The following is a 27721-nucleotide window of genomic DNA, read 5'->3' on the forward strand; positions in this document are numbered from 1 at the left end:
AGTGCCGAGGGCGGGTGGGGGCGGGGGAAGTTGAGCAAGATCTGGTCTCAGCTTCGGAAGGAGCCTCCGCCTCGGGAGGATGCGGAGGAGGGCACGTTCGCTGTATAGGAGAAGCGAGGGCAGTGGGGGAGATCAGAGAAGGCGTCCCGGAGGCGGGAGCTGCAGCAGGACTTGTAGGTGAGACCCTCCAAACGTGTTTCAGGGAAAGGATGAGGGCTAAAAGTTTCCAGGGAACAGGCCCGATTGGCCTAAGGATGAAGGCTCTGGAGGGAGGGGTATGGAAGGTGGCTGTTATTTATTGGAGTGGTTTTTCTTGGGGGTTGACCTGATGATAGCACTTCAGACCTAGATTATACGCTTTGTCGGGGAAGGAGAGGACGGCGCCCGGAAGAGACCAGCTCCGGCGGAAAATAGGGCTCTGCCCAGGCGGGGACACCACTAGGCCGACCGCGGAAGGGCAGCGCGAGCCGGGAGCAGCAGAGCAAGACCCTTGCGTCTGGGACCGAGCGTGGCCCCGGGGGCCCCGCCCCCCGCCCGCGCGCAGGTAGGGAAGAGGCGGAGCGCTGGGGCCCCGCCTCCAGGAGCCACCGCCCAGGCTCTGGCCGGCGCCGCTAGGAGCTGAGTCCCGGGAACTTGGGGCCGCAGGGAGGTGAGCGCGGGGCGACGGGCGGGGCCGGGTTCGCGGCAGCCGGGCTCCGGGCCCCGGAGGGGCCGTGGGGTCGCGCCCGAGCATGCTCTGGGGCGGCGGTGCGCGGCCGGCGAAGGGGCCGGCGCTGCGGAGCACTCGGGCCCCACGTGGGCCGAGCCCGAGGCCAGAGGCCGGGGCTCGACTCGAACGGGACCGCTGGACCGGGTCTGCCGGCCCCTGGGATTCAGCTCGGACAAGACGCCTAAGGGGTCCCTGGGCCACGGGTCACCAGAGGTGGGGGCATGCTGATTGGGCAGAAGTTTAAAGTCCCGGGAGGAAGAGAGGGGACAGCCCCAGGGCAGGACCGCCCAGTCCTGCCTTCCTCCCAGAAGCGCCTGGAATTCATACCTTCCCCTCCCCTCCCCTTTCTCCTGGGTGAGCTGCCGCGGTCGGGGCGGAGTTTGTCCATTCAGTCTAGCAGAGGTGGAAACAGGTGCGGGAGGGTGGGCTCACAGCCAGGCTGGACCAGAGCTCAGAAATTGGACCCAGGACTCCTGACTTCTGGACAGAGGGGCTTGGAAAGGCTGCCCCTTCTCCGTTCCCCCAGGGCACTGTGTTGGGTTAGAGAGGAGTATGTCCCTAGGGTATAAACCCACCACCCCAGGGCAGAGGGGAGCCCAGGTCTCAGCCTAACTGGGTGAAAGGCCAAGGGGGAAGGCCTAGAATTGGAGCCCCCGAGAGGGAGTGTCTAAGGAGGGGAGGGCTTGCGGGTTTGACCCCACACGTGGACTGGCTTCTTCTTCCCAATGGCTATAGATTTAGGACCCTGTGTGGGTGGCGTAATGAGTCTGTGTTATGTTACTGTCACTTGCTGTAGGTAAAGCAGAGCACAGAGTGGAAAGTGAAGCTTCTTTTAAAGCAGTGGTCCTCAGCAGTGGGTGATTTTTACCTGCCAGGGGACATTTGGCAGAGTGTCTGGAGACATTTTGGTTGTCACAACTCCGGGGCGGGGGACTAGGGTGTAGAGGCCAGGGATGCTGCTAAACATCCTGCAGTGCACGGGGAAGCTCCCACCACAAAGAATTACTCAGCCCAGAGAGTCAGTAGTGCTGTGCCGAGGTTGAGCAACCCTGGCGCAGTACCCCGTCCACCAAGTTACTTCTCTTTGACTGCCCCTCCCTGCCTTAGTTTCCCCAGGGGTTAGAGGAGGAACTTGGAATAAGCCTAAATGAGATAAGCAGTAAGGAGGTGTGAGGGCAGTTATGCCCTAGCAGCAGGCCTCCCTTGGTGCCACAAGCCTGCCTCTTCCCTGCTTAAACCATGAGCCCTGCAGGAAGCAGTTCTGGGTGCTCCGGGGGAGGCGCTGGGAACAGGGGCCCTCTCACAGCTCTGTCCTGGAGTGTTTCACCCCTAGGGCACCTCCCACGCAGGGTGAGCCAGGGCCACCCTGGAGGTCAAATACCCCTATGGGGGGGCGGGGCGCGAGCTCTGTTCTCATAGATTTTCCCAACGCTGGACTGCTAGGTGGGCCTGGACGCCTGACGCCACGTGACCAGCTGTAATTTTCCCTTCTGAACCCACACCTAACTCCTCAGTCACTTACACCAGGAAAATAACATCCGAGGATTAACAGGGTGCCTAATTCCTTGCGGCTCCCCAGTCTGCTTCCCTCCTGCAGTAGAAAGTTCCACCGTGGCTGTGGGAACCCTGGGTGAGACAAGAGGCCAAGGGTGGGCCCAGCTGCTGGTGGAGTGATGTGCCCCCTGCTCGTGGTGTTAGCTGAGCACCAGTGAGAGATGGAGGACAGCAGAGCCACAGGCCTGGGGTTCCCCCGGTAGGCATGACTTTGAATTATTTCGGTTGGACTCAAGGAGTATGCTCCCGCTTTGCAGGGCATTGGGGCAGGGGGCTGTCACAGAGGGGCAGGATGGGATGAAGCAACCATTCATGCCCAGGAGCCCAGGCCACCTCACTGCCCTCCCTTCCCACTTCCTGACAATATCCATCCCTCCCTCCCCCCACCATCCTGTTCACTTCTGGACCCTGGCCTCCTGACCTGGGAACCCTGGTGGGGTCAGAGGGCAGGTGGCAGTTTCTGGTTTGACTTTTGCTTTGGGGGGCTTCTTTTGGCCTTTTAAATTTAAAAGGCTGGAGTGAGACTTTCATCTGTTCAGCTGAAAAACAAACAAACAAACCCATAATAGTGACCCCCATCTGTTGTGTGCCTCTCAAGGCACAAAGCAGCATTCAGACTTGGACAAAGCTGTTCAGGAAGTAATTGTCAGGGCCTGACATTGAACCTGGGCTGTCTGTTCCCAGGCCCAGCCCTAGAACCTTCTGCCACCTGCCAGCAAAAGAGTACCAGGTGACACCTACCTGATTTGCTCATTTCTGAGCTGCAGCCATACCTGGTGTAACACACACGCACATATGCACACAGGCACACGCTCATTGCCTAGGAGGGGACTCCTGGCCCTCGAAGAGGAGGAATACATCACACCAGAAATGCACTGTGGGAGCCACTGGGGTCCGAGCCCAGCTCTGGGTCAGTGGTGGTGTTTTCACTGTGGCCAGAGCTCTTCACAGGGTTCCTGTTGATTTGCTGTGTACACTTGTCCCCGGGTGAGACCCCAGATGAGAGCAGGGAGTCAGGGGTGTATGTTTGTGCATGTGACTTGGATGAGCCACCTGGCGCTTCCCTTTGGGTCGCGATGAGCGGTTGTGGGGTTGGGGTGGCTCCGGCCCCCTGCCTGCCACCTGGTGCAGCATCAGCGGAGATGTACTCTCCAGGTTGCAGTTCCCCTTGGGTCTCTGAGACACCCACTTTGGAGCAGGCCTCAGTTTTGCCCTGGCCACTGTGGGGATTTCCAGAGTGAGCTCATGCCTCTGCTCCCAGTTTCCCATCCGGCTGGGCCAGGCGGGGGGAGGAGTGGCAGGGACGTCAGTGCGGGCTGACCTAGCACGTGGTGACCCCGGCAGGGAGGCTGCCAGGCAAGGGCAGCTCTCAGGACTGGCATAAAGGAAACAGTTTCTTCTCAACTTCAGGGAAGTACAGACAGCCACTGTGTCCACATTCCCTCATGCAGTAAGTTTATCCAGGGACCCAGATGCAAGACTTGAGGTTTCAAAGCTACAGGAAGGCACATTCCAAGCCCCTCTAGGAAAGGGGTTGGAGCTAAATGGGCAGGGCAGACGAGGTGGGCCATCAGGGACGCTGGTCTGGAGGGTGAGGGGTAGCAGTGGGAGGGGGTGATTCCCAGCTTGGGGAGCCAAGAAGCCAGGCCCAAAGGCTGGCAGGCACCTGGGCTATGAGAGTGTGGTCAGAGGGGGGGTCACTTAAGTAGTCCGTGCCTCAGTTTCCCCAGTGGGCTCACAGTAGTCTGCTTGGGAGGGCTGCTGTGAGGATTCCAGTGGCGATTCATGTAAAGCCTGGGCGGGTGCCCGGCTGCACTAGGAGTGTGGTGAGGGAGCTGTCACGGTAACAGGCACGTGTCTGCGTGCCCTTGGCACAGAGTCATGGTGATGCCAGAGGTCTTACCCCATCTTATGGGCTGCTGGGGGGATGAGGTGAGAACATGGTGCAGAATGGCAGCACTGCTGTTATCCTGCAGAAGTGGCTGTGTCTGGGGGGCAGGGGAGCCTCAGCACCATGGAGGCCATGGGAACAGTGGGTGGCTTTCCATCTGGGAGTGGAGGATCAGGCTGTGAACTGCTGGCCCCCGCCCTCCAGCATGTGCGTCATGATGGGGGGGGGGGGTTGGTCGTTGAGGCCGTGTCCTTCAGCCCTTGCTCCCTCTGGCCGAGCTCCTTGGAGCTGGGAGCGGGGTAAGCTTGGTTTCCTCTGCCTCCCACGTGTGGCCCCGGAGCTTGTGGCGAGAGGGTCCTCAGGTGGTCCTGCCCGGCTGCCAGCAAGAAGCACCTTTTCCCTCTCCTGGTGGCTCTCCCCAGGTCATGCCTCTAGTGTGGGCCCCAAAGGCCTGGAAGAGAAGGTGGGAGAGCTGCCGTGGGACCGGGCAGAGGCAGGACTTGGAACTGCAGTCTGGCCTGAGCCCTGGCTGTTAAGCTCATGGCTTTATCAGCCGATGATAATCGTGAGATAAGGACATGGGTGAGGGAATGTTTGTGAAAGCCCTTAGATAAGCTGGGAAGTGCCATCAAACCTTAGGTGATGTCATTTCTGCTTGGCGGGCTGGGAGGGACTCATGAGTCAAAGGCCTGTGCACCTAAAACTCAGCAGCACCTGAGTCACCACCTCCCTGCCCGTTCTTTTGCCACTTTGCTTGACCAGTTCCAAGGTGGCAGGAGGCCACAGCCCCACCACATAACTATGTAACCTTGGGCAGGTGACTTCACCTCTTTGAGCCTCAGTCTCCCCACCTGTCAAACAGAGATCTGTCACCTCTGGAACTCTTGGCTCAGATGTAGAAACCAAGTGAGCGATGGTGGCAGAGGTCAGCTGGGAATAATAGAAGCTACCAGTTACCAGCCACCAGTTGTGTCCCAGGCACTGTGCACTCATGATCTCGTGTCATCCCTGGGGATGGGGGCTGCATCATATCATTTTGCAGCAGAGGAAACTGAGGCTCAGAAGTGATACTTGCCCACTCTCCCAGCGGGTAGGTGGCCAAGCCAGGGTTTAAGCCCTGTCTCCAGCTCCCCAGCCCTCATTTCTCAACAAGAGAACCCATACAGCTCCAAAGCAAGATGGGGGGATGGGGTTGGTGATGTGTGTGGAGAGCTCCCCTGGTCTGAGTGGCCTGGATGGCCCATGTCCATGTGCCCCGAAGCCCTCGCAGCAGCCTTTGGGGCTGGAGCCAGCCTCTTCCAGGGAAGGAGCAATCCCCAGGGCAGGATTCTGGGAAGTCTGGTTTATTAGCTCCTTAATGACTGTTTACAAGCTGAAAAGTGTTTGCTTGGCATGTTCCCTCCCTGCTGACAGCGGACCTGGGCCTCTAGAAGTGAGGGGCACCCAGCGCCCTGTCCTGAGTGTGTTGAGGTGAGGGACCCAGGGCAGCCCAGGGCCTGACTTCCGGCTGAGTGACGTTGGGTGAGGTGCTTACCTCTCTGTGAGATATGGTCAGACTTTGTCCCTCAGCTGCCTGTGCTCCCAGGGCGACCCCTAGCTAATGGTGACAAAGCCACCTAGATTTTAGACCCCCGGGAGGCTCCTTAGCATCTTATGCATAAACATACTAAGGCTCAGAGATGCCAAGTGGCTTGCCCAAGATCACACCGTGGTTAGGGCTGGGACTCTGACCCTGTGTCCCCCAGTTGGACAGTGTTTTCATTGTCTGGAGTCAGGCCACGAGGAGTGGGTGGAAGTTGGGTGGACTCCACCCTCGCAAGCACGAGGCAGAGGCCTGCTCTGTGTGCCGAGGTTAGTCGTGTCTGGAAACAGCCTGGTCACACCTCAGGGTGTGGGAGCCCCAGCAGGAGTGAAGTGGGCCTCTCCTGCTCCCCCACCCATGCTGCACCCCATTCTCCCCCACCACTGAGCATGTGCTAAGCCTCTGCCTGTTCCAAGGTCCAGTGGAAACCCAACTCCCACGACCTCAAGATCCCAAGAGAGGCAAATCCTCACGAGTGTTTGGAGCAAAGCCTGGTTCACATCAAACCTGGGACAGCGTGGTGCCCAGAGGTTCCTGATCCCTCTCCAGGATCCCTGCTGTGCCCTGGTGTCTGGCCTGGAAGGACCAGAGCCTTCTGGACCCCCTAGGGGCCACTTCTGACTCCTCTCCTTCACAGCAATGCTCAGGGAACAGCAGGGTTGGGACAGAACAGGCCACCTTCCCAAAGGAGGCCAGGCTGCTGGGTGGAGCATCCTAGGACCCGGCCACTCTGCACCCTTCCCGCTGTTGTCCTTAAGCTGCCGTCGGCCCCCAGGCTCTGGAAGCCGCTACTGCCTGGGGTCTGGAAGGTCCCTGCTCAACTGCTCTCCCCTGATCTGCTTCCATCAGCAGCTTCTGGAGTCCAGAGATTCCCAGAGGGGCCTCTGGGAGGGCACCACGGTGGGCAGGGCCCAGCATTGTGGTCAGTTGGGGAGATCTGGTGGCACTTCCACTTCCAGTAATGCCTGTCCCTGTATGTTGCCAGCAGCTGCCACACCTTAGGACGTGGGGACATGGGGCTCGGGCACTCCCAGCTGGCTTTCTGGAATTGGGGTCCCCACAGAAGATGGGGGTATTCACATCTCTGCCAGCCCTGCTGGCGTGTGGTCCTGAGAAAGCCTCCGGGCGGGACCGAGTGGGGTTGGGAACATGGCAACCCGTCCTCGCACTCACACGCCCTTGGCGGGCACTGGGTTCCAGGCTGCCACCAAGAGCATGTGCCCAGCGCCCACTTCCCGTGTCTGTGGTCAGCCGTGATGCCCAAGCCACTCTGACTGGGTCACGGAGAGCCCAGAGCCTGGGGTCTGATGGGGAAGGTCATCGGGTCCCTGAACCTGTCCCCAGGTTCTTTATCTTCTAGAGTTTGAGCAAAGCCGTTAAAGGTGGAGGAGAGGGCCTCCGTGGTGGCGCAGTGGTTGAGAGTCCGCCTGCCGATGCAGGGGATACGGGTTCGTGCCCCGGTCTGGGAGGATCCCATATGCCGCGGAGCGGCTGGGCCCGTGAGCCATGGCCGCTGGGCCTGCGCATCCGGAGCCTGTGCTCCGCAACGGGAGAGGCCACAACAGTGAGAGGCCCGCATACCGCAAAAAGGAAAAAAAAAAAAAAAAAAAAAAAAGGTGGAGGAGAAATCGGGGCCTCCCCAGGCTGGGGCCCTCTGTGAGTGGCGCCTCTCCCTGTGGCCGGAGCACAAACCCACAGGTGGTTTCATTTTTCCTCTCCATCGGGGGCAGCTGGGCTGAAGGGTGAGCGTGCGCTGGGGCCGCCTGTGAAGTGTGTCTGCCGACTGGCACCTCTAGAGAAGTGGCTGCTTGCCAGGAGGGAGGGGGGCCACAGGGAGGGCTCCTGCTGGCTTCTGGAGATAGATCGCCGTCCCCTCCCCCCCTGCCTTCTCTAGCTCTGATGATTGGGTCTTCAGCCTCCAACCGGGACACTTTGCTTCCCTCCCTCTTGGTGTGTCCATCTTTTGTCTTCCTAATCCCGTGTGACTCCCAGCTGGCTGCCTTTGCTTCCTCCTGCCCGGAGCTCCTGTCCCCACTGGCTCTTGCCAGGGCAGGGAGGCATCCGGGGTGAGTCACCGGCCGTGCGGGCCAGTGGGTAGGGAGCCCGGGCGAGGTTGCAGTCTTTACATAAACTGCTCCTGCCGGGCCTGTGGCAGCCGGAATGGCTCCGAGATCGGCAGAACCAGGGGTTTCACTGGGGATTGCACCCTGGGCGAGGGCCAGCTTCCTCCTTGCTGCTTTCTAAAAATGACCCAGTTCCCAGAAGGGCTGTGGCGAGGGAAACATCGGGTTTCGGTTTCTGTGACAGGGAAGTCGGGGAGAGAGGCCACTTCCTTGCCCCCCGCCCTCACCCCGACATCCTGTGATTCAGCAGGGGACAGGCAGGTCCCAGCGGCCCTGGCCGCCTCCCTTCCCTGCAGACCTCCTGCCCACCGCCAGCTGGGAGGAACTTCTGGGCCAGGTGGTGGTTTCTTCCCTTCCTCTGTTCAGGGAGCCTGAGGCCCTCCCCGTGGGGGTCCCGTAAACTTCCTGACCATGTCTCGTGGTTCAGAAAGCGGGGCTGCTCGCCCCTCCTCCAAGGGCCCCTCCCTTCTCTCTGTCCCCATTTCTGACCACACGCAGGCTGAGTCCTCATGTCAGTCGCCTGCTTCCGGCTCATGAGGTCCTCCCAGCCGGGGGTATGGAGAATGCATCCACCGTTAGCAAGACCAAGGGAGCCTTCAGAAACCTGCTAGTGTGTCCGTGGCGGGCAGGTGGAGAGGGGAGGCAGGCGCCAGAGCCAGACTCCTCAGGACAGTGGAAGCACACGTGGGGGCAGGTGGGGAGGGGACGGTGGGCCCATGCAGCCTGGGGAGGGGGCACCCTGCCTGCATGTGCCCTGGTAGTGCTCTGGCGGGGGACCCACCGGGCAGGCCCAGCTCACCCTGGCTGTGGCTGCCAGGACCGGACTCAGCTGGCTGTGCCCAGCTCCACCCTTTGTGGGGAAACCGGCTTCCCCGGCGGCACCAGCTTGTAGTTTCTGAGTCTGTGTTTCTGCCATATGTGCCTGATCTGGCTGCTGCTAAAGGGGTTATGCTACTGGGTGTGGGCATAGTGGTGGTTCAGACCCTGGGTTGGTCAACCCATGGGTGCCTCTGGGTGATGTGAACTCGGTACTGCACTGCTTCTTTGGATATGCACCCCTGCTACCCCATTCTGGACCCCCTCTCCCTACCCAGGGCCCTTTGGGATCTCCTAGGTATCCTGGGGCTGAAGGCTCTTTTCTGGGGAAGGCCCCACCGAAGCCAAAATTGTTGCGGGCAAGTGACAGTGGCCCAGCCGGGTGGGCCAGGCCTTCAGACCTCCCCCCGCCCCCCGCTCACGGTCTGGGCACTGCCGCAAGCCTGGGGGTCTCAGAGAGCAGCGGATGCGACTGGGCCAGGAGGAAGCCTGGTCCCAGGATGTCACAGCTTCCTCTGCAGTGAGCAAGCACTTTCAGGGCGCGGGAGGTAAGGGTTGGGCGGGGCGGGTGCTCCCAGTGTTCCAGCACTTTTTCTGTCTGGTCTCTGCCATCTGGGCTGCTCCACGCCCTGGACTTGGGTTACGCAGGTGCCCAGAGTGGGTCCGACGACCCCTGCATCTGCCCCGAACACCTGCCGCCCCCTCCCCCTCCCTCCCTGAGCCCCGAGGCAGGGGCTGGGCTTCTGGTGCACCTGCCTACCATCTCTGCACAAGTTGGGGGCACAGGGTCTTAGGAGCAGGCCCTCCCATCTGCGGTGGAGAGCGGCTGGGGCAAAGTGGTGTGTTTTTGTGTTTTTGTTTTTCGGCCGCGCCCTGCAGCATGCGGGATCTTAGTTCTCCAACCAGGGATGGAACTCTTCCCCCCTGCAATGGAAGCGTGGAGGCTTAACCACTGGACCACCAGGGAAGTCCCCAAAGTGGTGTTTTTATGCCAAATGTGTGGGCCTCACGTGTGTCAAAGCTGGGCCATCACCTTGTCCAATCCCTTCGCTTAACAGAGAAGGAAACTGAGGCTGTGCCGGTCAAGCTGCTTACAGGCCAGGGCTCTCAGCACCACCCTGTGAAGATGGTTAAATGGCTCCCCGGGAAAATGTGCCCCAGCCCTGCCTCTGCTCTCCAGAGCCGCGCCACTTCTCTTTGGGACCCCTGGGATTTCCCTGGGGTTGGTCCGGTCTCCCCAGTCCTTTGGCCTTGGATTGAGTCTGCTCTTCTTCCTGTCAGAAGATTGGGACAGTTGCCAGCAGCACAGCAAGTCCTGGGCTAGGGGTCCCAGCCAGGGGTGGTACGGCCTTGGGATGGGAGGGGTAGTTGGGGAATCTGGGCTGTGCTGGAGAAAGGGGAAAACAGGAGGTCCTCTGGGGACTCATCCTGGGACAGCATCCTCCATCCTTGGCCGGGCAGTGGTCACAGAGCAGGGGTGGGGCAAGCAGCACTCGGTAGAGCCTTCCAGAATGAGCCACTTCCTGGGCTGGCTGCAGGACTGTGGAAGACAGTTTCTGTTCAGGGTCCGTGCGGACTGACCATCTGCAGCTGTGCGTGCGCCCACCCTCTCCCCCGCCTTCCATCCAGTTAGCCATTAACGGGGCTAACTGGGTTGTGGACCCTGTGCTGCCCAGGGGTGGGTGGGAGATACCTACATGTAAGCAAATCTCTGTAGGATGCTATGAGAAAGTGGTTGATTTTGGCTGGTGGTAACGCGACAGGCTTCCTGGAGGAGATGACACTTTACCCTCCTTAAAGCAGCTGGTAGGTGTTGGCCAGCCAGATGGGGTGGAGCCTGGTGGGCCAGGTGCAGGGCCTCAGATGAGAGGAAGTAGGAGCTTGGGGAGCTGCGGGGGACGTGGTGTGTCCAGGGGGGTGTGGGGCAGGTTTTGAAGGGCGCTGGTGTTGACTGTGGGGAGATGTAATCAGCTGTGAGTTCCAGAAGGATCCTACCTGCTTGTGACCTTACCCAAGCTCAAACCTGGCAGCCTCACGCTTACCACCAGCCTTCCTCCACTGCATCCCTCCCTCCTTGGTGCCAGTTTCCAAGGGCAGTGCCCGCCTGGTGCCCTCTCACTATACCCTGGTCCCAGAGGAGGCCAAGCTGGAGAACTTTCTGTGCAGGCGTCCCGGGTGAGGCTGTTGTCTTGGAGCTGTCCCCAGAGTGGTGCAGAGTGGCGTCCGAGGCGCCAGCCAGGCCAGCACCACGTGCCGTCTGTCTGTGATCTCCGAGTGGCCTCATCATCCTGGCCTGTCTGCCCTGGGATGCAGGGTCAGAACTCCCTGCACTTAGGGGTAGAAGGGTGATGTCCAAGTCTTGCTCAGGCCTTAAGCAGGGAGCGTCCTGGGCCTCCAGCTCAGCCTCAGATCCCTCTCTGGCACCCCCTCCGCACCCAGAGTTCCTCTCACCTGTAGTTGGACGACTTCAGCAACCAAGTGAAAGACCCCTCTCTAATATGTAAAGCCAGAGGGGTGCTGCCCCATGGAATCAGAGGGGAGCCCAGACCCTCCCCCGGCCTCCAGTTCACCCCATGGCAGCCCCTTGGGCACCTGTGGGTAACCCCAGCCCTCTGAGAAACACAGTTTGCAAAGTGCTGAGATGCTCGACCAAGTTCCCCTCCAGGCTGGACTCTCTACTCTGTCTCCCTGATAGGAGGCTGTCCAGCCCGGAGTGCACCCCAGCTTTAAGGAGAAGGGGCGCCTGTTTCCCGAGGAGACTTCAGGCCCTATAGCCAGAGCAGTTTGAGTCCCAGCTGCTCCCCTTCCTGGCTGTGTGAGCTTGGGCAAGTTACTCAACCCCTCTGAGCCTCCATTCTTATCCACAAAATGGAAGCGATGATAATGTCTGCCTCGAAGGGTGTTCTGAGGACAAAGTGGGATAATGCACGCGAAGGGCCGAGCAAGGCCTGGCCCACTTGGGGCCCTGACCCTGTCCTGCCCCCGACAGCCCTCGGGGTTCTATCAAGCCGGGCCTGCCGCATGCTCTGCTACATGGCAATGTCCCCTATGTGGGACTTCTCAAAAACAAAGGCTTGCCCTGGAGTTGTTCCCTTTTTTTGCACCAAGCTGCATATGTGGCATCTTAGTTCCCCGCCTAGGGATAGAACCCGTGCCCCCTGCCGTGGAAGCACAGTCTCTTAATCCCTGGACCATGAGGGAAGTCCACAAGTTGTTCACTTTTTAATCCTTACTTTTATGTTGTGTGGATTTTACCTTAAAAAAATATTAATTTAAAGAACCAAAACAACAGCAAAACACTTCCGAATCATTTGAACACTGCCTTGAATACCTGGCTTATTTTAACTGAAAACAGCTCTTAATCAGAAGATAGCCAATAATGCCTGCGTTTTTTAAAGTTAAATGTTTCTAGTAAAGTTCTGTAGAAACAGGAAAAGAAAGTAGGGACCATCTTGATTATGGTTCCCAGCCCAGAGCCCAGGTCTTCAGGTGGTTTTATTAGGTAAATGCCCAGAGGCTGCTGGCCTCCAGGCACTCTGAAGCATCCAGCTCATCACCACAAGGGCCTTTACTCCAGGGGGAGGAGGAGGAGAATATATCTCTTAATCCCTCACCTATGAAGCTGGTGGAATTATTCCCATTTTATAGATGAGGAGACTGAGGTCAAGAAAATTAAAAGGTTCAGTAGTCCTGACATGCACCCTTGAGCCTGCCCTCCCTTCCTTATAGGCTGTGAGCACCAAGGGAGCTGCCCTGCTTGACCTGGAGCCATCTGTCCATCTTTCCTTCTGTCTCTGCATCCATCCACCTCTCCGCAGAGCTGAGGCTTCACCCCAGAGCATCTGTGCAGAGTGAGGAAAGGACTAGAACATGCTCTAAAGTCCTTTGCAACAAGACCCAGGAAGGTGTGAGCTCAACCCAAACCCTGAGGGTAGGAAGCTGGGTAGCGAGTGGGCTGGACCCCAGGTACCAGCTGCTTTGCTTGCTTGTTTATCTGATTTTCAACAAATACTTACTAATGCTGCATGTGGACCAGCACACTTCTGGCAGTGGAGATGCAGCTGCGAATAAGAAAGAGGGCAGAGAGGGAGGTGAGCAGGGTGAAGTGATGGAGAGACACGTTGGGTAGAGGGGGAGCTGCCTCAGGCAGCCAGGGAGGGCTCCTTGGAGGAGGTGGCGCTCAAGCTGGGACCAGAATGATGAGAAGGAGCTACCTGCTCTGCTGTGTGAGGATCTTATCTGGGGAGGAAGGGACCAGTAGGGGCAGAGGCCCAACATTTACGGAGCACCTGCTGGAGACTTTTTTTTGTTTTTTTAGGCACACGGGCCTCTCACTGCTGTGGCCTCTCCCGTTGCGGAGCACAGGCTCCGGACGCACAGGCCCAGCGGCCATGGCTCACGGGCCCAGCCGCTCCGTGGCACGTGGGATCCTCCCAGACTGGAGCACGAACCCGTGTCCCCTGCACCAGCAGGCAGACCCCCACCCACTGCGCCACCAGGGAAGCCCTGGAGACTTTTTTTTAACCAGCTTTACTGAGATATAGTTCACATTTAATTTATGTAATTCACATAAAACACATCCATTTAAAGTGTACAGTTGAGTGGTTTTTAGTATATTCACAGGTGTATGTAACCATCACCACTGTCAACTGTAGAGCATTTTCATCATCTCAGAGTGAAACCCACGCCCCTTAGCTGTCATCCTCCAGCGCCCTCCCCAGCCCTAAGCCACGACTCATCCTTCTGTCTCTATAGATTTGCCTCTTCTGGACTTGTATTTGGACCCCTGGAGTAAGTGGTCTCTTTGTGTCTGGCTTCTTTCACCTAGCATAACGTCCCCCAGGTTCATCCATATTATAGCCTGTCTCAGCATAGCATTCCTGTTCGTGGCTGAGTAATAGTCCAGTGTGTGGTTTTAGCACATTTTCTTTATCCATTTGTATGTTTTTTTCCCACAGATTATAGTACACTTTTAAAAAAAAATCTTTATTTTATATTATAGTTGATTTACAATGTGTTAGTGTCAGGTGTACCGCAAAATGATTCATTTATACGTGTACATTTATCTCTTCTTTTTAAGATTCTTTTCCTATATAGGTTATTACAGAATATTGAATAGAGTTCCCTGTGCTATACAGGAGGTCCTTGTTGATTATTTTATGTATAGTGGTGTGTGTATGTTAATCCCAACCTCCTAATTTATCCCTCCCCCCGTCCATTTGTATGTCGGTGAGCATTTGGGTTGTTTCCACCTTTGGGCCACAATGAACATGCCGCTGTGAACATTCCTGAACAAGTTTCTGTGGCCATGCTGCCTGAGTGTGTGTCATGCGTGCAATTGTTTGATGCCCAGGACACCTCTCTGGCGGAGTGGGTTATTCCTCCCTTGTAAGGTGAGGACTTGGGTGACCCATGGTCAAGTGCAGGTCAAGCCCAGGCCACCCGGCTCCAGTCTGTGCTTTTGACCACAACCCCTCAGCACCTCCTCACAGAGGCTTGGCAGGTGCGGGGCGGTGAGGGGCCCAGGGTGGCCTGATGGGGTGGGGAAGGAGCAAGGAGGAGACAGAGCCACAAGGGGTCCAGAGGCCCCAGTGAGAAGTTTGGACTTTGCTTTAAGTGAGAGCTGGAGATCCTGGCCTAGCGTTGAGGTGGATTCTGCCGCCGTGTGGAAACTGGTCCCAGGGTGGGAGCTCGGGGGGCAGCAGGTAGAGGAGTCTGGAGGCTGTGGTCCTTCAGATGAGAGGCAACGGTGGCTCTTCTAGGAGCTGGACAGGGAGTGGGGAGCAGACAGACTCGCAACAGAGGTGGCTGCTGCGTTGCCCTGCCGTCCCGCACCTCGGCCGCCCGTCCCATGGCTGGAGGGCTCCTGTGTGACTCTCCCCTGAGTCGGCAGATGGATGTGAGGTCCCTGACCTTGTGTGAGGGGAGAAGAAATCAAACCTGCCCTAGCAGCCTTGGGACGTGGGGAGAGGAAATAGAGAAGGATTTTAGCAAGAAAAAGGTCACAGGCAGAGTGAGAGATGAAACGGAGAGAATAGATGAGGTGGAGGTGTTAGTTCTGGTGGGTCAAAGCGCGTGTGGGTGTCAGTGGCACCATCGATCGCTATGGAAAAGCCCCAGGTGGAGGTAAACTACTACTTCCTCCTGGCTGGGTCATTTGGCAAGATCCGTTGAAATTCAAGATGCAATTACTCTTCAATCCAGCAACGCCACTTCTAGAAGTTCGTCTTGCGATAATACTGGGACAAGTACACACGGTATAGGCAAGGGTGTCCGTTAACACTGGACGTGAATGTAAACAACCATCAGTCTGGAATTAAGTAAATCTTGGTACATTCCACTCAGTGAAACCTTCCCAGTCATCAAGAAAGATCAGGTAAAGCTAACTGTCTGCATTGACAGGGAAGGATGTCCATGCTATAGAAGAAAAGGTAGGAGTGCATGTAAAATGTTAAGTACACGTGTCCTTTTCCAAGTGCAGAGAGGCACCTGGAGTGGTGTGCGCACCGAGCTCTGTCCTGGAACGTGGGGTGACAGATGGGCCGGGAGTTCACTTTTCTGCTTTACAGTCTTCTGAGTCTTTTTTTTTTTTTGCAAGGTTCATATATCATCTTTATCATTAAGATATAATATTCTTCCTTTGTGAAAAGAAAAAAGTACCAGACAGGTGGCAGTTTCACTTAACCTTTGAAAGAGGAACCTGCCAACCCTGGGGGACAGGGACCAGTACGGTGGCTTTCTCATCTACCTGGGGATTAGGCTGAGCTGCTACTTCCTTGCTCAAAACCCAGGGATCTCTCCTCTGAGAACCACCTGCTCCCTGCACAGCTGTGGGCCCCTTGTCTGTGGGTTGCCTGGAGCCTTTCCCCTTGTCCTCCCCCAAGCCCTGCCCCCAGGACGAAGGCAGGGTTCTTTGTCCAAGGAAGCTGCCTCTGGCCCCCTGGCCTGCTCTGGCCCCCTGGCCTGCTCTGGCCAGGCTGATGAGGTGGCCAAGATCACGGCAGCTCTGCATCCCTGGCCCTCAACGTTCCTTTCTGGGTGAGGTCCTTGCCTGAAGCAGAGAGACTGGAAGTGGAACGAGGTGGTAAGCTGGGGACCTCCCTGACCCCTGCTGCCCTGGAATGCAAATGAAGAATGAAAATACACCTTCTCACCATACCCCACCCAGCCCAGAGTCGGTCTCTGCTTCATGGTTTAGTGCCTAGAGTTAGGTTTGAGCCAACTTTCTACAGGTTGTTCTCAGTCTGGGCTGCCTGCCCAGGTACCACCCTGACACCCTGGACTGTCCCCGTGTCCCCTCCTGTCCTGCTGCCTCTTGACACACCTGTGCTCCCTCCCTGCTTCCATTCCAGCTGCCCCATCCCTCGCCCACCATGGCCTCCGCTGACAAGAATGGCGAGAGTGTCTCCTCGGTGTCCAGTAGCCGCCTGCAGAGCCGGAAGCCACCCAACCTATCCATCACCATCCCTCCGCCCGAGGCCCCGGCCCCCAGCGAGCAGGCCAGCATGCTGCCCCAGGTAAGGGAGCAGCTGGGCGCTCGGCGCCCTGCCACCAGCCACCGCTGTGCCCCCATGACACCTTTCGGGCAGTTTCACTTCCCGGAGGAGGGCCTTCTGGAGCCACAGCTGCCCTGTGGCCCTGCTGTAGGCTGCACCCCGTCCTTCCTGGCCCCAGACTTCACAGGGGGTGGGCCCTGAACTCAGTCTCCGTCTCACGGTGGCCAGGGAACATAAGAAACGCTTGCCAGTTCCGCCTGGGAATTGGCTGTTTCCATTCCCTTGCCCGAGCCCTGGCCCTTCTGTGGGCAGTGGGCTGTCTGTGACTTGGGGGAAGGGGCACAACACGCCTGCAGCACCAGCAGCTTGATCCCAGCTCCCGGCTCCTGCGGGGGGATGGGGATGAATCAACGTTACCGGCAGTCCGGACCAGCGCTCCATAAAGAGCTCATTGAGAACTAGCTGCGAAGAGCATGGGCTCCCCGCACAGCCTGGGCCACCGGGGAGGCTGTCTCATGCCGCCCACTCATGCCAAGGGCTCTTTCAAACATGTAAAGCCAGGCGAGGCCAAGGCTTAGCCACGGCTAAGGCCTAAGGCAGGAGCGCTGGATAGGGAGCTAGGGAAGCATGTGCTGGGATCGCCGAAGACACTAGAAAATGGCGGTTTGACCTTTGGAATGAAAGCAGCTTGGGGTAGACTGGGGTCGAGGTTTGTTCTGTCTGGGTCTTCACATTGGGAGCCAGAGCAGAGCCAGCCTGGGATCTGGACTGCATGCAGTCACAGCCCATGCTTCTGCCTGCTGTCCACAGAGGCCCAGGAACCCAGCCTTCCTGAAGAGCATCAGCCTCCAGGAGCCGAGGGTACGATGGCAGGAGGGCGGCTCGGAGAAGCGCCCCGGCTTCCGCCGACAGGCCTCCCTGTCCCAGAGCATCCGCAAGTGAGCACGCCCGCTGCATCCCCACCTCCTCCCCACCCCACCCTCGGCCAGTCAACTCTTGGGACCTGGGTCTTGGGCCCTTCCCGGGAGGCACGGGCAGGCAGCCCATGTTCCAGGCGGGGAAACTGAGGCCCAGGCTGCTCTGTGCCTGGTAGGAAGCCACAGTGAGGAGGCTGAGGGGAGTCAAGGAGCTGGGGGTGGACCACTGCCCTTCAGAGCAGCTCCTGGGGCCTTCCCAGCTCAGCCCTCAGGCTCTTGACTTGATTCCCCCTCTGCCTATCTGGTTCCTGGGCACCGAACCAGGGGTCAAGGGGAAGCTGATCTGCCCCTCCCACTGCATACACACACACACGTGCCCTGTCACCTCCCCTGCACACACACAGTGCCTTTGTCATCTCCCACTGCACACACACACGTGCCCCGTCACCTCCCACTGCACACACGCACGTGCCCCGTCACCTCTCTGCACACGCACACATGCCCCGTCACCTCCCACGGCACACACACACATGCCCCGTCACCTCCCCTGCACACACACACGTGCCCCGTCACCTCCCACGGCACACACGCACGTGCCCCGTCACCTCCCCTGCACACACGCGCGTGCCCCGTCACCTCCCACGGCACACACACACGTGCCCCGTCACCTCCCCTGCACACACACGCGTGCCCCGTCACCTCCCCTGCACACACACGCGTGCCCCGTCACCTCCCCTGCACACACGCGCGTGCCCCGTCACCTCCCACGGCACACACACACGTGCCCCGTCACCTCCCCTGCACACACGCGCGTGCCCCGTCACCTCCCCTGCACACACACACACGTGCCCCGTCACCTCCCCTGCACACACGCGTGCCCCGTCACCTCCCCTGCACACACGCGTGCCCCGTCACCTCCCCTGCACACACACACGCGTGCCCCGTCACCTCCCCTGCACACACACACACGTGCCCCGTCACCTCCCCTGCACACACGCGTGCCCCGTCACCCCCCCTGCACACATGGCCTTTCTCTCATTGCGGTTGCTGCCGTGTCACGCCCACCTGCTCCCCATCCCACGTGCTCCCGCAGGGGCGCAGCCCACTGGTTTGGGGTCCGCGGCGACTGGGAGCTGAAGCAGCAGCACTGGCAGCGCAGGAGCCGGCACCACTGCAGCGTCCGCTACGGCCGGCTCAAGGCCTCGTGCCAGAGGGACCTGGAGCTCAGCAGCCAGGAGGTGCCCTCCTTCCAGGGCACCGAGTCTCCAAGACCCCGCAAGATGCCCAAGGTGGTCTCCAGCTGGGCGTGCGGGGCGGCAGTTGACTTGGCCCAGGGCCCAGTTGACTCTGCTCACCACCTCTTTCCCGTCCAGATTGTGGATCCCCTGGCCCGAGGACGGGCGTTCCGCCACCCGGACGAGGTGGACCGGCCCCACGCCCCGCACCCACCCCTGACTCCTGGGGTCCTGTCCCTCAGCTCCTTCACCAGCGTCCGCTCCGGCTATTCCCACCTGCCCTACCGCAAGAGGATCTCTGTGGCCCACATGAGCTTTCAAGCTGCCACAGCCTTACTCAAGGTAAAGACACCTCTGCCCAGCCTGCTCCCTCTCTCTCCCCAGAGCATCTCTCTCCCCAGGCATCTCTCTCCCCAGAGCATCTCTCTCCCCAGGCATCTCTCTCCCCAGAGAATCTCTCTCCCCAGAGCATCTCTCTCCCCAGGCATCTCTCTCCCCAGAGCATCTCTCTCCCCAGGCATCTCTCTCCCCAGAGAATCTCTCTCCCCAGAGCATCTCTCTCCCCAGAGCATCTCTCTCCCCAGAGCATCTCTCTCCCCAGGCATCTCTCTCCCCAGGCATCTCTCTCCCCAGAGCATCTCTCTCCCCAGGCATCTCTCTCCCCAGAGAATCTCTCTCCCCAGAGCATCTCTCTCCCCAGGCATCTCTCTCCTCAGAGCATCTCTCTCCCCAGGCATCTCTCTCCTCAGAGCATCTCTCTCCCCAGGCATCTCTCTCCTCAGAGCATCTCTCTCCCCAGGCATCTCTCTCCCCAGAGCATCTCTCTCCCCAGAGCATCTCTCTCCCCAGGCATCTCTCTCCCCAGGCATCTCTCTCCCCAGGCATCTCTCTCCCCAGAGCATCTCTCTCCCCAGGCATCTCTCTCCCCAGAGAATCTCTCTCCCCAGAGCATCTCTCTCCCCAGGCATCTCTCTCCCCAGGCATCTCTCTCCCCAGGCATCTCTCTCCCCAGAGAATCTCTCTCCCCAGAGCATCTCTCTCCCCAGGCATCTCTCTCCTCAGAGCATCTCTCTCCCCAGGCATCTCTCTCCTCAGAGCATCTCTCTCCCCAGGCATCTCTCTCCTCAGAGCATCTCTCTCCCCAGGCGTCTCTCTCCTCAGAGCATCTCTCTCCCCAGGCGTCTCTCTCCTCAGAGCATCTCTCTCCCCAGGCGTCTCTCTCCCCAGAGCATCTCTCTCCCCAGAGCCATCTCTCTCCCCAGGCATCTCTCTCCCCAGGCATCTCTCTCCTCAGAGCATCTCTCTCCCCAGAGCATCTCTCTCTCCAGAGCATCTCTGTCCCCAGGCATCTTCCTCTGTGCCAAGGGTAGTGGTTGCTCCGGGATCCCTGGGCGGGGTGGGGAGTGGGGCGGTGGCAGCTCAAGCAGCCAGACCCACATCCTTCTATTGGTCCCACTCCACTTCTAGTTGTCCCTAGTGTGGACAGCTGGTTTCTGCACTGACATATAAGGTGGAAAGTAGGAAGTGAAACGTGCAGGCACCACTCACTGACCTGTGTTTACTGAACCCCCTTATGTGCTGGGCACGGGCTACAGAGTGAGTTGAGCCAGTGTCACTGCCCTAGAGGAGCCCTCAGCTCGGGTGAGGGCAGGTGTCACCATTCAGTGTGATAAGTGCTGGGGCCCACCCAGAGGAGGGGCTGGTGTCAGGGAAGGCACTTGAGAAATACAAGGAAAGGTTTGCCAGGAAGGGAACAGCATTGTCAGCAGAGGGAACAGCCTATGCAAAGGCCTGGAGGTAGGAGGGAGTAGCAGGTGGTCTTAGTGAAGGGTGGTTACAAGAGGAATGGCAGGAGATGGGATCAAAAGGTCAGCAGGGGCCTGGTGTGCCATGCCAAGAAGCCCGTGGGAATAAGGGCGCAGGATGAGTGGTAGGGTGTCAGGTGCCCAAGCCAGAGGGCCGGAGGTCACCAGGGAGAAGTTAAGAGCCAACCATGTAGAGATTGCTGCAATCAGGCTACGCAGGAGCTGGAGCCCAGTCCTGGCCTCTCTCGCAGATGCTCATGCTCTGGACAGGGTCGCACATCCCCAGACAGATGGGCTTGACAGACTCCTTTGGTGTCAGGGGCAGGGGTACCTGACCTGGGATTGATGCCCATGCTTCTGTCTGGCACAGGGGCGCTCGGTACTGGATGCCACAGGACAGCGGTGCCGGGTGGTCAAGCGCAGCTTTGCCTACCCCAGCTTCCTGGAGGAGGATGTGGTCGATGGAGCAGAGACATTCTACTACTCATTTTTTAGTAAGGCAAGCATGGGGTGTGTGGGCCCTCGGGGTCGGGGGGCCGGGGTGGGCGGGAGCCAGGAGACGTCACCCGGCCTCAGTCATGCTCTGCTGGGAGCCCCTGAGATGTCCAAAGGCCCGTCGGTGGGATGGGGGTGCGCCTCTCGGAGCTCCTGGGCCTCCGTCTTTCTGTCGGCAGGGCAAGGACCTGAGGTGAGGAAGGGTGCCAGCCGGGAAAGTCACCATCAGGGCCCACAGACACCTGCCTTCTACCTCCCTTCCAAAGAACCTGTCTGGCTTTGTCCTGCCCTTTAATTGAGCTACTGGGGGCAGTGCTGGAGACAGTGACTCCTCACACTGTCTCTTTTTGTGTCCCCGACTCCACACCCACTCCAGGAAGAAATGAGCTCCGTGCCTGATGATGTGTTTGAGTCGCCTCCACTCTCTGCCAGCTACTTCCGGGGCATCCCACGCTCGGCCTCCCCGGTATACCCCGAAGAGGTGCAGATCCCTCCGTGAGTTCTGGGCAGTCCTCCAGGTGGAGGGAGGCGGCACCGTGGAGAAAGAGCCCAACGACCCTCCCAGGGGGCTTCCCTAGACCACAGGTCCCTCCTGACCCCCCTCATGGGATGTGGGAGGGGAGGACACGAGGCTGAGACCACCGTCCTCACCAGGAAGGAGTCTGACCGAGCCCTGGTGCCCACGGCCAAACGTGGCAAGCGTATCGCATCCAAGGTGAAGCACTTTGCCTTCGACCGGAAGAAGCGGCACTACGGCCTGGGCGTTGTGGGCAACTGGCTGAACCGCAGCTACCGCCGCAGCATCAGCAGCACCGTGCAGCGCCAGCTGGAGAGCTTCGACAGCCACCGGTGAGCCACGCCAGCCCGGGGCCCCACCCACTCCGTGACAGTGGTGGGTGGTCACCGCTCTGGAGAGCCACTCTCAGGCGTAGGCCCAGGGGAGAAGGGCTGAGAGCCATCCAGGAGGGCCTGGGAGCTTCCAGGTTCCCCTGGGGCCCCTCCCGAAGCTCCCCTTATTGTTCATCGAGCCTTTGGTGAGCACCTCCTGTGGGTCGGGAGCAGGGACAGTCCCTAGGGTCACCCTACAAGCATGCACGTCACCTGGGAAGGGTTGTCGGGTGTTGCTGCCTCTTCACCCTCCCCGCTTTCCAGGGCTGCTTCCTCTGCTGGGCTCCCAGACGGTAGCCCAGGAACAAGTGTTCACTGAGCACCGCCACACAGGCCCTGGAACAGCGGAGCAGGGTGGGTGGGGTAGGTCAGAGGGGCAGTTAGAAGCTGTGACCACAAGTGAAGGGACTGTGAAGAGGCCTGCACAGAGACCTTGGGGGAAGCCAGAGGATTGGGAAGAGGCCATTCTCAAAAAATGTACAATGAGCAGCAACCTGATAGACATTGGACCCTAAGTTAAAAAAAATTAAGTGATAGCAGGTGTGGTGAGTGTCCTGGAGAAGGAGGACAGAGAGTGGGAGTGAGCAGCTGGTGGGGAGGAGTGTAGTCAGGAGGAGCAGCAGTTAGCTGGGTGAAGAGAGATGGCAAGAGCATCCCAGGCAAAGGAAGCATCATGTGCAAAGGCCCTGGGGCTGCAGGGATTGGGGTTTGTTCCAGGAACTGCAGGAGAAGGAGAGGAAGGAGGCCAGGGAGATGGGCAGACGTAGCAAGACCTTGCAACCAGTGGGGAAGGAGCTATGTTAGACTTTATCCCCAGGGCAGCGAGAAGCCATGGAAAGGATTTAAGCTGGGAGAGACGCATGGAGGTGCATTTTAAGGGTTGCTGTGGAGAAGGATGAGTTGGAGTAGTGGAGGGTAGGGAGCAGGTGCGAGTTGTTGGCGGCTGGGTGCCGCAGGGCTGAGGGTCGGGATGTGAGTTTGGCTCCGCTGACCCGAGGCCTCTGCCCGCAGGCCCTACTTCACCTACTGGCTGACCTTCGTCCACATCATCATCACACTGCTGGTGATTTGCACGTACGGCATCGCACCTGTGGGCTTCGCCCAGCACGTCACCACCCAGCTGGTGAGTGGGGCTAGGGAAGGGGGGCTCCGCCCTGGGGATCCTAGCCTCCCTCAAGAGGCGCCAGCATCTTGGGCCACCCAGTCCTTCCCACGGCAACAACCTGGCCCAAGCAGGAGGGTGCTCTGGGCTCACCACTGCTTTGCTTCTCAGCCCCTTCCCTGGAGGCCCTTCCCTGGGACAGAGAAACCCCTGACCCCCCCATCCTTCCACCTCTGCACCAGGTACTCAGGAACAGAGGTGTGTATGAGAGCATGAAGTACATCCAGCAGGAGAACTTCTGGATTGGCCCCAGCTCGGTAAGGGGCCCAGGCAGGGACAGCATCTCAGCAGGGAGCCTCTGGCCTCTGCCACCCCCAGCTGGGCAGGAAAGGGGTTGGCTTGCCTGGAAGCCCCCCCATCAGGGGCCCCTGGGGCGAGACTCTCAACAGAGCAGCCAGGTCTGGACCCGAGCTCACTCCCCCCCGCCCTCCGCCCCCAGATTGACTTGATCCACTTGGGAGCCAAGTTCTCGCCCTGCATCCGGAAGGACCAACAGATCGAGCAGCTAGTGCTGCGGGAGCGAGACCTGGAGCGGGACTCGGGCTGCTGTGTCCAGAATGACCACTCGGGCTGCATCCAGACGCTGCAGCAGGACTGCTCGGTGGGGGCGGAGGCCCTCCAACCCCTGCGAGCCCCACCCTGGTCCCCTGCACCATCTCCACTTGCCCCAGCCTGGGGGAGGGGCCCTTCAAGGGCAGTGTCTACATTGCCTCTGTCCTTCCTCTGCCCTCCCTGGCATCACACACCCCTGCACGCAGCTCAGCACAGGGAGGGTGCCAACCTCCCCAGCCCCAGAGCAGTGAAAGCTGGGTCTTGGGAGTGTCAGTGGGGGTGGGGGTCTGGGAGATGAGCCTGAGCCCTGGACAGCAGGGCAAGAGCCCCTGCCCTGGAGGGGCCCTTGCCCACTCTGATGGTGGTGACCTTGTTCTAGCCATGACCAGCCTGCCTCCATCCTCCAGGAGACTTTGGCCACTTTTGTCAAGTGGCAGGACGATACGGGGCCCCCCATGGACAAGTCTGCGCTGGGCCAAAAGCGGACATCGGGGGCTGTGTGCAACCAGGACCCCAGGTACAGTCCTGGGAGACCCACAGCGGAGCTGAGGACATGGGGCTGAGTATCATGTGGTCTGTGCCACCCATGGGGATGTTGGCCAGTGGGCGTGGCAGGCTGGGGATGCCGTGGCCCCTCATTTTGCCCCCTCCGACCTCTGCTTCCAGAACCTGCGAGGAGCCAGCCTCCAGTGGTGCCCACATCTGGCCCGATGACATCACCAAGTGGCCGGTGAGTGTCCAGGGAGGACAGTGGTCTGGGAAGGGTGGGGAGGGCCTGCGTGCCGCTGCACAGCCCCAGCCGCTGTCTGTGCCCCTCCTGACAGATCTGCACAGACCAGGCCAGGAGTAACCGCTCGGGCTTCCCGCACATGGACTGCCAGATCCGGGGCCGCCCCTGCTGCATCGGCACCAAGGGCAGGTGAGCCGGCCTGGGCCCACTGCCCGGAGCCCCTGTGCTCCCCCTCTGTCAACCACCACCCAGCTGGCGTCCTCCCTCCCCACTCGGGGGCCGTCTGTGGTGTGGGCAGGTTCCTGCAGAGGGGCACCGCGTCCTGCCAGTGATGCCTGCTGCGGCCGGGCACTGGGCACGAGGCGGGGGCGGGCAGGACTCAGGCCCCTGATGTTCGCCTTGCCTCTCTGTCCCCCAGCTGTGAGATCACCACTCGGGAGTACTGTGAGTTCATGCACGGCTATTTCCATGAAGAAGCCACACTCTGCTCCCAGGTAAGGTGGGGTCTGGAGGGGCCCTGGGCACGAGCAGCCAGGTGCAGCAGCCCGCACGCTCTCCTGCAGCGGGTATCTGGTCCTGCCCCCTCCATCAGGGCCTCGGACCCAGCCGGATCCTAGGCACTGACTGCCGTGCTCTCACCCCCAGGTGCACTGCTTGGACAAGGTGTGTGGGCTGCTGCCCTTCCTCAACCCTGAGGTCCCAGATCAGTTCTACAGGCTCTGGCTGTCTCTGTTCCTCCACGCTGGGTAAGAGGTGCCTCGCTGCCCACCCCTCAGACCCCTGTGGTGCCCACCCACCTGGACTCCCGGAGGAGGGGTCCCTGGGCCAGGGCGCAGCCGGCACAACCTGCCAGACCCCGCTGCTCCCGAAGTAGCTGGCTGGCAGACGGGGCAGGGGGCTGATGCCCGGTGTGTCCCCGCCCAGCGTGGTGCACTGCCTCGTGTCTGTGATCTTCCAAATGACCATCCTACGGGACCTGGAGAAGCTGGCCGGCTGGCACCGCATTGCCGTCATCTTCATTCTCAGCGGCATCACCGGCAACCTCGCCAGTGCCATCTTCCTCCCATACCGCGCGGAGGTAGGGACTCAGGATGTGGCAGGGAGGGCTAGCTCTACTGCTTCCACGCCTCCCGCCTGGCTTGGCCTGAGGGACACACAGCCCCTGCCATGTCAGGCTCAACAGCGGATGGACAGCTAAGCTGGGGCCTTCCCGGCCAATTCCTTAGTCCATTCCAAGGCGCGAGGGAGCAGTGATGCCCCTGGGTCACGTGTACAGGTCACCTCCAGAAAGACCTTCTGGACCCCCTCCCTCACTCTGCCTCTTCTCTGCTTCATTTCTCTCCTTTTTTTTTTTTTTTTTTTTTTTGCGGTACGTGGGCCTCTCACTGTTGTGGCCTCTCCCCTTGCGGAGCACAGGCTCTGGACGCACAGGCTCAGCAGCCATGGCTCACGGGCCCAGCTGCTCCGTGGCATGTGGGATCTTCCCGGACCGGGGCATGAACCCGTGTCCCCTGCATCGGCAGGCGGGCTCTCAACCACTGCGCCACCAGGGAAGCCCTCATTTCTCTCCTTGACCATGACCACCGCCTGCCAGCGCGTCCCACAGCTATGAGTTGGGCTATGTGAAGTTGCCCTCGTGCAACCGTTCTTGACCCAAAGAAACGGCAGTTTTTTGATCAGTTCAGCCTCACGCTGTGGGCTTGTTCAGTGTCCGTCCCTCCCCACGTGCGCTGCCTCGAGCAGTCTGTCCTGCTTATTGCACTGGGCGTGCGCGTAGTAGGTGCTCAGTGTTGCAGAAAGGGTGGGTGGAACGACTTCAGCTTTGTTCCAGCAGCTCCAGCTGCACCTCTCCTGCCCCCTGGCCGTCATGTTCGGGGTCCCCACCCTGGGAGGGGCTCACGGAGAGGATGACCCAGGTCCTGGGGCTCCCCACAGGCTCCCCCCTGGCACCTGGAAGTGACCCTGTCCCCTCCCCATCCACCCACCCCAGGTGGGCCCAGCAGGGTCGCAGTTCGGCCTCCTGGCCTGCCTCTTCGTGGAGCTCTTCCAGAGCTGGCAGCTGCTGGAGCGGCCCTGGAAGGCCTTCCTGAACCTGTCGGCCATCGTGCTCTTCCTGTTCATCTGCGGCCTCCTGCCCTGGATCGACAACATTGCCCACATCTTTGGCTTCCTCAGCGGCCTGCTGCTGGCCTTCGCCTTCCTGCCCTACATCACCTTTGGCACGAGTGACAAGTACCGCAAGCGCGCCCTCATCCTCGTGTCGCTGCTGGTCTTTGCCGGCCTCTTCGCCTCGCTGGTCATCTGGCTCTATGTCTACCCCATCCACTGGCCCTGGATCGAGTACCTCACCTGCTTCCCCTTCACCAGCCACTTCTGCGAGAAGTACGAGCTGGACCAGGTGCTGCACTGACCACCTGCCTGGCGGGGCCGGCGCGGCTGCTCCCACGCAGCGCTGAGGACACGGGGACTGTGCCCGGGCCAGGCTGCCTGCCTGCACAGCGCCCACCCCGGCTCCAGAGACCCTGTGGGGCCGGCCCTGCTCCCAGGAGCTCTGCCCCCGGGAGAGGCTGAGTCTGTAGGAGATGGTCATCAAGGGCGGCTCCTTGGGGGACTGAGGCCCCCCTTCCCCAGGTCCGGGCTGGGCGACACTCCGAACATGTGTTTCTCTGCAGCTCAGGGCCCAGGCCCTGACGTCACCCTGCTCCCCTGCTGTCAGGACCACTTCCTGGGGAGTGGGCTCCTTTCTTCCCAAGGTCCTGGGCTGCTGCCCATCTCCACCTCTGGCTCTGCTGGTACGTTCCCCCTCCCCGTTGCTGTGAGCCTGCCCTTCCTGGGGACCTGGCTGGGGCTCCCACCAGCTTCCCAGCCCTGCCTGGCCACGGCCCCTTCCTGTTTCACCTCCCATCTCTGCCCTGTGAATCCACGCCCTGCCTGGTGAGCCTGCCCATAACGCCCCGGGTCCAAACCTTCTGGGACAGGGCTTGGCAGTGGTCTGGGGCAGAGAAGGAGCAAAGAGACACAGCTAGACTGGGAATCCGAGAGCCTCCGCTGTTCTCAGCAAACAGAGGCCGAACCCGCTCCGCACCCAGGCCCCCCAGCCCCTCCCAGCCCAGTCCCTTCCTCCAAGTCAGTGTTCTGCCTCCTGGGGCTGGACTGACACCAGCCAGCCCGCCATCCTCTGCCTCACTCCTGCCCAGGCGAGGGCAGGGCCACCCCAAGGACCTGTGTCCAGGGGTTGCCCAAGGTCAATCAGGCCTTTTTTTTTTTTTTTTTTTACCAGTTTATATTATGGTCCTAATTTTTTTTAAGTAACGCTAACTTTGTATGGACGATGTCTGAAATGTATTAAATGATATTCTTTAAGAAAGTATCGTCTTTTGACCTCCAGCCTCGCATAGAATAAAAGCTGGAACTTTATTTTGGGAGTGGGGGGTGGCAGGGTCAGCCCTGAGGAGCTAGGGGGCAGGGGCCCAAAGGGACAGTGGATGCCTGTGGGACTTGTGGGAGATTTGGTTGGAGAAGAAGCCAGGTTGGGGTCGCATGGAGGGGCTCAAGGGGGCCCTTGAGAAGGTGGTGTCAAATCTTCAGATCCCTGAGTTCCCCAAGCCCCAGTCAGGGGTCTGGCTGGGTGGAGGGGAGGGCCGTCCTGGCAGAAGCAGTGCGGAGGGAGGAGTGCAGCACTGGTCCATTCCCTGTGCCCCCCAGCCCTTCACCCCACACCCCATGGGACAGAAGACCCACAGTAACCGTGGGTGCCCAGGGTGAT

At 59.8% G+C, this 27721-nt stretch overlaps 1 protein-coding gene across 7 annotated transcripts; it reads left to right on the plus strand.

Annotated features, from left to right (window-relative positions):
* The first annotated feature begins 88 nt into the window (after positions 1–88).
* On the plus strand, positions 89–27490 carry RHBDF2 (rhomboid 5 homolog 2). Of its 7 annotated transcripts, XM_082602923.1 has the most exons (19): positions 590–649; positions 12405–12580; positions 16028–16192; positions 16982–17109; positions 18182–18377; positions 18462–18665; positions 20499–20627; positions 21000–21118; positions 21278–21472; positions 22523–22634; positions 22856–22930; positions 23113–23274; positions 23633–23742; positions 23892–23955; positions 24050–24144; positions 24374–24449; positions 24601–24701; positions 24880–25033; positions 25946–27490. In XM_082602923.1, exons 3-19 carry the CDS (start codon positions 16049–16051, stop codon positions 26363–26365), a joined length of 2484 nt encoding a protein of 827 aa, XP_082459049.1. In that variant the 5' UTR covers positions 590–649; positions 12405–12580; positions 16028–16048; the 3' UTR covers positions 26366–27490. The 7 variants fall into 7 exon arrangements, with proteins under 7 accessions (XP_082459048.1, XP_082459050.1, XP_082459047.1 ...); XM_082602922.1 differs by lacking the exons at positions 590–649; positions 12405–12580 and adding an exon at positions 89–177; XM_082602924.1 differs by lacking the exons at positions 590–649; positions 12405–12580 and adding an exon at positions 370–544.
* The last annotated feature ends 231 nt before the right edge of the window (positions 27491–27721 follow it).

Source organism: Mesoplodon mirus, assembly GCF_964341445.2.
Source record: "Mesoplodon mirus genome assembly, chromosome: 18".
NCBI classification, from domain to species: Eukaryota; Metazoa; Chordata; class Mammalia; order Artiodactyla; family Ziphiidae; genus Mesoplodon; species Mesoplodon mirus.